This window comes from Balaenoptera acutorostrata, chromosome 10 (genome assembly GCF_949987535.1).
Source record: "Balaenoptera acutorostrata chromosome 10, mBalAcu1.1, whole genome shotgun sequence".
Classification (NCBI taxonomy): Eukaryota; Metazoa; Chordata; class Mammalia; order Artiodactyla; family Balaenopteridae; genus Balaenoptera; species Balaenoptera acutorostrata.
Genome location: NC_080073.1, coordinates 1145609 through 1157697, shown reverse-complemented (window position 1 = coordinate 1157697; position 12089 = coordinate 1145609). Strand labels below are relative to the sequence as shown.

The following is a 12089-nucleotide window of genomic DNA, read 5'->3' as shown; positions in this document are numbered from 1 at the left end:
ATCCTCTTACTGGTCAGATCTTCCCAGGGAGACAAAGCCACGTCCCTAGAGCCTGGGTCAGGGAAATGCTGTCTGCCTGGAGCCTCCAAAGGAGCAGGGGCGAGAAATGAGAAATCTCTGTTTGTGCAGATCCCCCAGTGGGGAGCGTGTGGTCCGCAGTTAGGGCCCTGCTGTGGACCCCTCACCAGACAGGGCGTGGCGATGCTTTTGCTGTGAAAATGGCAAAATTGGGAGCCTGGTACCCCAGTGTCTAGAGGAAACCATGTCATCGTTTAGACTTGCGGGCCTGGTGTGAACGCCTGCCTGTGTTTTCAATCACACACGCCCATGTCTTCTGATTAAAACAGGAAGAACGTTTGAGGTGGATGTAGGGGTAGAATAGAAGAGCGCAGAGGCAGCGTGTTGAGTCACCACCGTGTAGGGGGGCGGGCTCTGGAGCAGACTTCCCTGGGTCAGATCCAGCCATGCCGCGAGGCCCTGGGCTCCTTGTTGGCAAGGGAAGTGGCAGTAAAAGCACCAGATTTGGGGTCTGAAATCAGTGCTTGAGCCCTTGCCCGGCCTGTAACTCACCGGGAGGCTGAGCTCCATCCATTCTGTCCGAGGGTCACTTTTCTCTGCTAGAAAATGGGGGAAAGAATCTCTAACTCATGGGGTTGTGAGGATCAAGTGAAATAACCCTGGGAAAAGGGCTGTGCAAATTACAACCTGCTGCGTAAATATCGGGTGTTGTCATTACTGGTTTTTTAATGCTTTGTCTCTCTTTCCTTACTCGAGGCTACGTTTCACCAGATTTTTCTTCTCTAAGAAAAGAGTACTAAGCAGAACTGGTTCCCTAAGAAAAGGGAAGTCAGATGCTCATTTCTTCCTGTTCCAGCTTTAACAGGATCATCAGCTCTCTGGATACGTCCTCGTGATCTCTTTTTAGCACACGGTGGTGCTGTGGAAAGTTATTTCAGGTAGAAATATTTTGTATGAGACAAAGAGACAGGGATTATTTCATCATTCAACAAAGAATTATTAACTACTTAATTGTGCACGGAATACGACGCTAGAGTGTTTTGAGGGTCCTTGGGATTGGTTTTAATCAGATGTGGTGAGACACACAGACGTGGAAATGGCTGTCATGAGGGAGAATTGATTATATTCACAATTCCCTAGAAAGGGGGCAGGGCACCCCACACAGGGCCACTCAGGGAAGCACCAGGGCTGGTCAGGAGGCAGAGGGAATGGGGGGAATGTAGACGGGAGCCTTTACTGCATTTTCTACGAGGAGGAATGGTGAGGCGGGCTGAGCAGGCTGAGGGTTGGCTGGTTTGAATAATTTCAGTGGGCTTGCGGGCTTAGGGGCTGCCCTGGTTGTCCGGTACCTGGCCCTGAGCGACAAGGACAGCAGGAGAGTAGCCCAGAAAGTGAGAGGTGGGATGTGGGCTCTGGGCGGGTTGGTTTGCATGTGAAAGGCCAGCTCACAGGCCAGTTCTTTCCTGTCTCTAGAAATTCGCTAACCCTGGGAGCAGCAGTCCCTCCAGGGACAGCTTTAACCAGATGGTAAAAGCATCAGAATACAGAAAATAAAAAACACAGTACATAGCAGAATCAGGGCAAACAAAACAAAAAATATGCTGGATATAAGGCCTGTGATGCAGGGTTCTTTCTTGTAAAAAATATGAGGAAAAGAATTTTAATTGCAAATGCAGAACTGTTGCTCAGTATACGTGGCGGGAAAGGAAATGTATCAATCAGTGTGGCCAGCGTAATGGAGATGAATCTCTGGTGAGTGGCCATTATGGAAATACTGGCTACAGTTCATTTCAACAGGTGTATAGCAGGCACCTGCCCCCTGCCAGGCCACTGCGAGGAGCCCTGAGGAATATGCAGAGGAACAGAATGGGATCCTTGATCCCGAGGTCAGCCCTGGCAGGTGTGGGGCACGTGCGGGCCCAGCCTCCTCCCCGAGTCCATGGCAGACGTCACCAGTCGCCCACAGGACAGTGCCATGGGGGCCGCCAGCCACCCATCAGAGCTGCTTGTCAGCCGGGCTCTAGGGACCCTCGGTCCCTGGGGGAGGAGTGGTGCTGGAGGAGAGAAGGAGGGGGGAGCTCCAGTCAGCTCACCTGTGATAGAGACAAGACCTGGTTGGGGGGGAAGGAGACACTTGCACCTGTGTGGAGGGAATTGACTCCGTGGAAGGGTTAGGAGTGGCGATGGGCCTTAAAGGATTTGCTCCTGGCCTGGTGCAGGGCTGAGGGCCCGCAGCAGGGGGCCGCTGTATGAGAGGCGCAGCAGAAGAGCGTGGATGTGCTTTGAGGGACAGCGGCAGGGAGGTGTGAGTGTGGCTCCGATGGTGCTTTCTAGTGCGGGAGCAGGACCAGTCGGAGCCTTTACCCGAGGCCCCGAAAACGGCTGGCACCCGTGGACCGAGCTCTGAGGCAGCGGAGACGCTGACCCCTGCAAGGTCGGAGCAGCTTCCAGAGGGGTGCGGAGGGGGTCAGGGCAGGCAGGGGGGCTGGGTGGGAAGCTCTCGCCAGGTAAAAGGCGATGAGCGTCTCACCCCCTGCAAGTGGCATAGGCATGCAAAGGCTCAGGCCGATGCAGGGGGCTGAGGACCTAGAAATCTGGAAGGGTTTGGGGGCCAGCTCGACAGAGGGTAGAATGAAGGTCAAAGACAGCAGGCCTGTTTTGAGCCTGAATGATTCAGAAGGTGAATGGAACCCGGGAGCAGAGCCACTTTGGAAGCTGTCGGGGGACTCTTCTGACCAGGGGTTCATGAGGCGGACCTGCAGTTCTGGAAGGAGTGTGCCGGAGCTGGAAGAGCGGGCGGGCGGGCGGGCAGTGCGCATCGTGGGGAGAGGCAACCACGGGACGGGGGAGAGGGGCAAGGGAGAGCTTGCGGGGCGGCCGGGGTGGGTAGCACTGCAGTGCCTTCGTCACGGGGGCTGACGTGTGAGCAGGCAGACAGCAGAACCGAGCAGCAGTCCAGAGACAGGCCAGACTCGAGTCGAAGGGGAACCTTCGTATGGGATCTGGGGGACACCACAGTTCAGTGAGGTGATGAAGGACTTCTTCATAAATTCTGCTAGAACAATTAAGAACCATTTAGGAACTTGATAGAGGTTGTGGAACAACATTGTGAATATACAAAATGCCACCGAATTGGTACACTTTACAATGGTTAACGTTATGTTATGTGAACTTCACCTCGATTTTAAGAAGAAAAGAACCATCAGGAAAGAGGTCCTGTCTCACACCACGTTCCACAATAAGCTGCAGGTGGATCAAAGATTAACGTGTAGAAAATGAAACCAAATCTGGAGATGATGGTGGCGATGGTTGCACAAAAATGTGAATGTACTTAATGCCACTGAGCTGTGCACCTGAGAAAGGTTAATGTAGGACTTCCTGGCGGTCCAGTGGTTAGGACTCTGCGCTTCCACTGCAGGGGGCACGGGTTCGATCCCTGGTCAGGGAATTAAGATCCCACATGCCGTGCGGCACGGCCAAAAAAAAAGATTAATGTAAATTACATGTTATGTATATGTTATCCCCCCCCCACAAGAAATGAAACCATAAAGGAACTCATAGAAAAAATGCTGAGCTCCTTTATACCCCTGGAGTAGAGAAGGCCTTTATAACTAAGAATCAAAACTCAGAAGCCATAAAAAGAAAAGATTGATAATTTTTTAAGGGTTTTTTTTTTAAAGCAACTAGTGCTCAAGCTTTTTTTTTAATGAATTTATTTTTTATTTATTTATTTTTGGCTGCGTTGGGTCTTCGTTGCTGTGCGCGGGCTTTCTCTAGTTGCGGCAAGCGGGGGCTACTCTTTGTTGCGTGCGTGGGCTTCTCACTGCAGCGTCTTCTCTTGTTGTGGAGCACGGGCCCTAGGCCCGTGGCCTTCAGTAGTTGTGGCGCATGGGCTCTAGAGCACAGGCTCAGTAGTTGTGGTGCATGGGCATAGTTGTTCCACGGCATGTGGGATCCTCCCAGACCAGGGATCAAACCTGTGTCCCCTGTATTGGCAGGCGGATTCTTAACCAGTGCACCACAAGGGAAGTCCCAAGATTGATAAGTTTTTCAAATAAAAATCTTCTGTAGCTTAAACACAACATGAAGTCAAAGGACAAATAACCAATTCATATACAAAGAGCTCTTAAATATCAAGAAATGCAAAACCCTGCAAGCAAAGACACAAATTCTCAGTTTACCAGAAAAGAAATACAAGTGACTCTTGAAATATGAGGAGATGTTCGACCTATACTTTCTCCTCTGTCTTAAGGGCAAGAATCCAAACACTGAACGACTTGCTTTGTTGGGAGGCTGATAGATTCAAGCCAGCACGACCCACGTGGACGGGAAGTGGGCAACTTCTACTGAAATGGCACCCGCATGCACCTTTCAACCAAACAACCTTGCCACCTAGACATACACCCTGAAGGCGCACCTTCACAAAGATGGGATAAAACATTCCCAGTGATTCATTACAGTCAGATGTTTAATAAACGAGAGATTGGATGTCACACAGATGGTTTTTGGTGAGAGACGGCCAGAGTAAGCTGTACTTCACCCACACAGAGGAGCACTGCACAGCCCCAAGACAGAGGAAGAACTCTGGGCCTGTTTGTGATAACGAAGTAATCTCCAGAATACGTTAAAAGTGAAAAAAACTGGCGTAGAATAGGGTGGATCTGTAGCATGCTACCTTCTATGTAAAAAAAAAAAAAAAAAAAAATTTTTTTTCTTATTTTTGCAAAAACAATTGCTTTGAAAGAAAAAACAGTAAATAGTTAAAATGATTAGCCATGGGGAATAAGAGGGGAGAGGTGGAGGAGACAGGAATAGAAGCAAGATGTCACTGGATGAACCTTTTTTTTATTTTTCTAACTTTTGAACCAGGTAAATGTTTACGTATTCACAAAAGAAAATAAAATTGAAAAGTAAAACAGCAAAATCTATAGTTGTGAACAAATTTATTTTGAAACTAATGGATCTAATCATATATCAAGTTAGTAACATAAGCACACAGAGAAAATAATGATCACGTATTTGTAATAATTCGAACTTTAAACATAATACTCTGGGGCTTCGCCGGTGGTGCAGTGGTTAAGAATCTGCCTGCAATGCAGGGGACACGGGTTCAATCCCTGGTCCGGGAAGATCCCACATGCCATGGAGCAGCTAAGCCCATGTGCCACAACTACTGAGGCTGCGCTCTGGAGCCCATGAGCCACAACTACTGAGCCCGCGCACCTAGAGCCCGTGCTCCACAGCAAGAGAAGCCACTGCAATGAGAAGCCCGTGCACCACAACGAAGAGTAGCCCCTGCTCGCCGCAAGTAGAGAAAGCCCGTGCGCAGCAACGAAGACCCAACCAATGCGGCCAAAAATTAAATAAATAAGTTAATTAATTAATTTTTTTAAATGGCAGTATTAAACATAATACTCTGGCCATATCATTACTGAACTATCTTCCAAGGACGGGGGGTGGGGTAGGAGAGTATTGTTTAGTGGGTGTATCAGTCAGCTTGGGCTGCCATAACAAAGTACCCCAGACTGAGTGACGTAAACGATAGCAATTTATTTTCTGAAAGTTGTGGAGGCCGGAAGTCCAAGATGAAGGTGTCGACAGGGCTGGTTCCTCCTGAGGCCTCTCTCCTGGGCTTGCAGACGGGCGTCCCTCTGTGTGTGTCTGTGTCCTAATCTCCTTTTCTTACAAGGACACCAGTCAGATTGGGTTAGGGGCAAGCCCAGCGAACTCATTTTAACTTAATCACCTCTTTAAAGACCTGTCTCCAAACACAGTCATGTTCTGAGCTGTGGGGTTTAGGACTTCCACACGTGAAGGGAGTGGGGAAGGGGGGTGCAGTTCAGCCTGCGCCAGGAGCATGAGGTTTTAGTTTAAGGAAGATGGGAGGGTTCTGGGGGTGCATGGTGGCGACGGTTGTACAGCAGTGTGATGTGCTCGATACTGCTGAGCTTGCACTGAAAGATGGTGAAGATGCTATGTTTTACCCCAGTAAAAAATAAAAATGAATTTAAGGGGACTGAGGGTGCCGCTGAGAGGGTGACAGAAGGGGGCCCCAGGCTGTGTGCGGTGGGCGCTCGTGGGGGACGGACAGCAGGAAACAGGAGTTCGTGGTCTGACCACACAGAGGGTTTCTGAGTTTGAGGTCTGGGCGGCCAGCCGTACCAGCTGCTGTGAGCAATCCCCCCACTCTCCATCCGTGAAGCGGGCGGCATGGTCACTGCAGCTCTGGGCAGGTCCGCTTGCTGTGCTTCCTTGTGCTCCGGGAGCTCCTCCTTGTTTGCAGTTTTCAAACCCTCACATTGCGCGGTTTCTATGGCGACTGACGTCCCTCCGAGAGGGGAGCGTGGAGGGACCCTCAGAACACAGGGAAGTGAACAGCACGGATATGGGACAGGCAGTACAATCCAGGAGGGAGGGAGCATGACCTAGTTTTACGGCTGCTTCGCTGAGAAGATTCTGGCAGGCGCACTTGACTGTCTTATGTCTGTCGCGCTGTCTTCGCCGGGAGGTGACAGGATGCAGCACTTTACCTGGTGAAAAGCTAACGCTTGGAAACAACTGTGAGGGTCAAGGACTTGGGAAAGCCCGAGGAGCTCCGATCCTCGTCCGTCTTGTTTCTGGCCACTTGGCAAGAAGCGAGGCCTAGTGAGACTCCACGTGCCTGTCCTTTCTTTCTTCCTGGGATACGGCCACAAGGAAGGCATCCTGGCTGTGTGGACAGGCTTTGTGATGTTCACATCCTGGCTCGTGACTTCTGGCTGTGTGATCTTGGGCACGTTCCTTAATCTCTCTGTGCTTCAACGTCCTAATCTGTAAAATGCGGGGAGAAGAATTCCCACGGTCAAGAGTGCTTGGAAGGGCTTGGTGGGTCTTCCCTAAAGAGTGGCAGGTAATTCCGTGTGGAGACCCCTGGGCTTGGCAGGAGTCAGCCTCTGGTAACTGGTTCTGTTTCCCGTTCTCTTCCAGTCGGCCACGGGCAGAGCGAGGGGGAGAGGATGGTGGTGTCTGACTTCCAGGTTTTCATCAGGGACGTGTTGCAGCACGTGGACGTTGTGCAGAAGGACCACCCGGGGCTTCCCATCTTCCTCCTGGGCCACTCCATGGTGAGCAGACCCCAGAAGAGCCCTCTAAGTCAAGCCGGGCCCCAGCCCCAGCCCTGCGGTGGGTGGAGGCTGAGGGTCCCGGGATGCAGGGGGCCGCCCTGCCTCTGGCCCCATCGCTCTCTGCCTGGCCAGCACGGACCCCTCTGGGAGTTCCCAGACAATTTATGCTCAGGAAACGAGGGCCAGCATCTTGGAGGCAGCCCCAGAGAAGCTCACCTCCGCCCGTTCCTTCCTGCCAGGGCCCAAGGCGCCAGGAAGGTGCCACTTCATGGTGGGGCCCCAAGGGCACTTCTCCCTGCACGGCCGCATCTCAGGGCGGGAGGGCCCCTCAGTCAGCCTGTGGAGAAACACAGGTCCTGTGCGTCCTGCCCGTTTCAGAGTCACACAGTACACATGGGAATTAGGACGGGCTTCCAGAGGAAACAAGTCCTTACACGTCATTCTAAATCCCTTGCACCTTTTATATACATTAAACCCCCTAAGAATCAACCAACTATAATCTTTAAATCAGGGCTCTTCAAACTGGCAGCATCCAGGCCAAATCTGCCTCTAGACCCCCTGCCCCAATGGCTGGCAAAGAACGTTTTGAGCTACTTGATTTTGAAATCTGGGTGACTTTTCACTCCCTTCCACCCTGGTCACGGTCGGGCTCTGTTCCTACGCGTCAGTTACCTGCCTGGCCCTTGTAAGCGTGTGTGATTTCAGCCCTTGGTTCAGATACCTTCAGCTTTAGCAAATAGCCAAGGCCGCATGCCTTCAGCACCACCCACGTTCACTAACTATTTTTCTTGGAACCTAAATTTCTGGGACCTTTACTGAACCAGGAAAACAAAAAAAGTGTAGCAATCTCTTATTATCATCAGATTTTTTTCAGATCTCATATTAAGGCTGACGGAATGGGTGAATTGGGGGTCTGCCAGCTTTTGGCTTGAAATGAAATAGAAATATGTTATTGTTTAACTTGCAGCCCACAAGCAGGAACCTTATTTAGATCTCTCTGAAATGTTTGCTGTTGGAAAACCCGGAGGAAAAAACATGTGAAAGCAAGTAATTGCAGGTCCAGTTTATCCAACATTTGAGGGTGTCTATTCCAAGCTACCACCCTTGGGGCTCTGGGCCGGGACTGCAGCCCAGCAGGAGACCCGCGGTGGGGCGGCTAAGAGCTCACGCTGGCGACGCCCGCCCCCACATGCTGCCCGTTCTCATCGCAGGGAGGCGCCATCACCATCCTCACGGCCGCAGAGAGGCCCGGCCACTTCTCCGGCATGGTTCTGATCTCCCCGCTGGTTCTCGCCAATCCCGAGTCTGCCACGACTTTCAAGGTAAACGGACTTCCGGCTCCGCGAGATGCCTGCAGCTTCCCTGGCCCCGGGGCGTCCGTTCACAGCTAGAGTCTGGGGAAAAGGGTTTCTCCCACGATTGTGATAAGGTTTGGACAAGTAGCAAGCATTGTTGTCCCTGGAAGTCTGTAGTTTCTCAAGTCAGGTACTTTTTTTTCCAAAGACAAAAGGAAAATGACTTCCTGCTTGTGCATGTTTCGTTGGTGAACGTTAGAAGGAGGAAAGGTTACGCGGGTTAGGAATCCAGCGAAGGGGCCTCTGTTAACAAGCCATGTGCTGGGCTGGAGCTCATTTCCGGGGACCGTTGGCCAGCCTCGGCCACGGTATGTGGACAGTGGAGCTGCAGGCAGTTAGTGATGTGACAGCGCCGGCCGCCTTGGCTGTGGTGCTCTCCATCCCTGAGCACTTTCACCTCTGACCTATCGGATCCTCCATTCTGTTTTTTTGGCTGTTATGTTCCACACGGCACAACCAGTGGTTCCCGTGTTGAGCTGGGCCTCCTCCCCCTGAGGAAGGAGATGGGACTCGTGGCCTCAGCAGGGCTGCTGGGTTGTTGACACATTATGCACCTCAGGTTTCAGAGACAGGTAACCCGGTGAGAGTGGGGAATCCCAGCCCCGAGTCTCCCTGAGCAACGGTCAGTCTCTCCTGGACGCTGGGGGGCACTGCTGCCCCCGAGCCGGTTCTCAGGACTCTCAAAGGAGCACGAGGGGTGAGTGAGGCAGTGCGTCAGGATCATTCAAGCGGGTCCTGGTCCGAGTAGAGTAAGCAAGACCAGGATCGCAAAAAGAGGGGGTCCCCACGGCACGCCGCATGCTTTGATTCGTGGTTTGTTCTGCCCAGTGAGTGCCGGGCACGTGCTGGGCTTACACGTGAATCATCTCCCTTGGCTCCCACCCTCACCCCCGGGAGGGGTCGAGGCCTGCGTTTTACGGTCGGGACGACTGAGGCTTGGAAGGGACGAGCGACTCTCCAGGTCCGCACCCCAGGGTGGTGGGTTGGGATCTGGGACTGTCCTCTCCTCTCTCCATCAAGGGTGTTTTCCCAGAGAAGAAAGTGGGTATTTCCTGCAATGGATGTTTTCCCTTTGGGAAGAGTCCAGGACCATGGGGATTTTTGGATGAAGTGCACCAGGGGATCAGGGCAGCTGGGCCCCCAAGTGGAGCCCACAAGCTTTCCCCCGAGTCACTGGCAAAGGGGGAACTTCTGGGCCAGGCCACCAGCGTGACCTTCTGAGCCTGCCGCTAATAGATCACCTTGTCAAATCAGGAGCCAGCTGTCCCCGGGGGGATGCAAGTCTCCTCTCATTAACCAAGACAAATGAGATTGCCCGTTGCCCCCAGACCAGAGGACACATCCTCCCCACCGTGAAATCTATTGCTGCTCTGGGCTTTGGCAGTTCTGACTGACATCCTATGATTTGTCTGCCACCCCCGGACCACGGGCTTACCCTCCACGTCCCGCCTGACAGCCTTCTGAAGCAGTCTCACAGAATCTTTGTTTAAAATTTAATTGACACATTCTTGTAATAATATGTCTGTACGGTTCAGAATGTGAGAGAGGGAAAGGGCATGAGTGGAGCCTCCTCCCGGTTGCAGACGGGCAGCCAGTTAGCAGAGTGTGTGCATCTCTGCGGGTGCGCACACCCCAGCGGGTCCCTGTGTTTCACACACGTGGGAACACGCTCTCTGTGCTTCCTGTTTTGTTCTTTTGGTGGCCTGTTTGTTTTTGTGGGTGGGGTTTAGTTTGGTCATTTTCCTTTGTGATACCTCTCGGTGCGTAGGACTAGGAAAGGCCTCGCTGCAGGCCTTGGGTCAGGTGAGGCCCAAGGGGGATGGCCCTGGGTCAGGTGAGGCCCCCTGCAGGGATGGGCCTGGGTCAGGTGAGGCCCCCTGCAGGGATGGGCCTGGGTCAGGTGAGGCCCCCTGCAGGGATGGGCCTGGGTCAGATGAGGCCCCCTGCAGGGATGGGCCTGGGTCAGGTGAGGCCCCCTATGGGGATGGGCCTGGGTCAGGTGAGGCCCCCTGCAGGGATGGGCCTGGGTCAGGTGAGGACCCAGTGACTGGCCTTTGGGTCTTCCCAGTGGTTCACTGTTACAGACCCCAAAGACAGCCTCCTGGAGACCACCCTGGCTGAGGGGGAGGAGGGGACCCTTCCCTGGCTGGAGTCACACTGTCAGGGTGCAGAGCACAGGGCAGTGTCCTGTTCTGTGACTCTTCTCCCAGAGCGCGGCTCCTTGACAGGTCACAGGTTTGTTTCATGGCAGCCAGTTCCTGATGGAGAGATTTTGAAAATCATTATAGCCAGCAGCATGAGATACCCAAGGCTTGGAGCACAGACGGGCTTGTGGAAGATGACAGCTCCCCGCTCCAAACGTGAGAATGCCAGACCACCCCCCACCCCAGATCCCGCACATCTGGTTCTTACTCCATTTTCAACAAGCTGGGGTATATTTAGCCTGGGGAAGAGACAAGGAGGACAGAGTCTCCTGGCCCCAAATGCTGTCTGTGTTCAGATCGTGGTGGAAGCAGGAGAAATTGAGAAACAAAAGCCCTGTGCATCAGAACAAGTCTCAGTGGTTAATGGGAGGTTTCATGGGGGTTGTCTCATGCCCCCGGGCATGCTCTGGGGAAGGCAGCACTGCAGCCAGCCCTGGGGACAGAGGGGAACCCTTGGGAACAGGTGTCACACCCTGAGCTCGCCAGGCCTTGTCCCCGGGCTGCAGGTTAACCCAGTCCTTTCTCTGGGGAAGAACCCGACATCCCCCTGGATTTCTGCCCGGGGTCAGGGCGGGGACTCAGCCTGCCCAGAGGGTAATCCTCTAAATGACCTTCTCTGCCTGTTGCCTGGAGGCTGTCCCCTGGGGTCAGGTCCGAGATGCGGGGAGCCATCCCCAGTGCTTCCGGATGCTTCTCCACCCGCCCGCCAACCAGGGCGCCTGGCCAGGTGGGGCTTGAGTGGCCGCCGTGTACCCAGCACTCATGCCAGACACGTACCATCTTATTTCCGCTCCCCCCCCCCCCCCGCCCCCCGCTTCCCATTTACAGACGAGGAAATGAGGCCGATTGTCCCGCTCTGGCTCGGGCGGCAGGCGTGGCAGGACGCTCCCTTCACCCCGAAACTGCCCTGGATCAGCTCTAGCCCACGTCCCGTCTAAATGTCACTCTACTGCTTTCAGTCACCAGAGTCCGGAAGGCCCTGGAGCAGAGGGGCGGAGGAGGGACACGGAAGGGGTCTGGGGAACTTCAGGTAAAGTTAGACTCAGGAGTCAGGGCTTAGCTAGGTCATGAACTGGCCCCTGAGTCTGGCAACAGTGATGCACCGGGGGTGTTGTTACCTCTGTGAGGCATGCAGGCTTCCTGTTGTCTGCCGGGAGGTGCACTCTCCCCCAGCCCAGAAACTCTGGGCTGTGTCCCGGCCATGCTACTCCTGCACCCACGGAGGCCTGCACTTCTGGCCTCCTGTGCGCGGGTCAGCCTGTTGAGCTGCTGTAGAAAAGCGAGTGTAATTACTTCCCTCGTGTCAAGTCTTTTAGTGGCAGAAGCTTAAAAATGATCTTCGGGAGCCATTAAAGCCTTTTGGATCAATAAAGGCATTTGTGCAAGTCACTAGCACTTAAAGTGATGGG

General features: G+C 53.3%; 1 protein-coding gene across 3 annotated transcripts in view; it reads left to right on the top strand.

Annotated features, from left to right (window-relative positions):
* MGLL (monoglyceride lipase) overlaps nucleotides 1-12089 on the top strand; it is a 104636-nt gene that overhangs the window by 71668 nt on the left and 20879 nt on the right. For all 3 annotated transcript variants that reach the window (XM_057554551.1, XM_007179192.2, XM_007179191.2), the window contains exons 4-5: nucleotides 6985-7121; nucleotides 8333-8443. In XM_057554551.1, the coding sequence (XP_057410534.1) occupies nucleotides 6985-7121; nucleotides 8333-8443 (248 nt within the window). The remainder of the gene's footprint in view (nucleotides 1-6984; nucleotides 7122-8332; nucleotides 8444-12089) is intronic.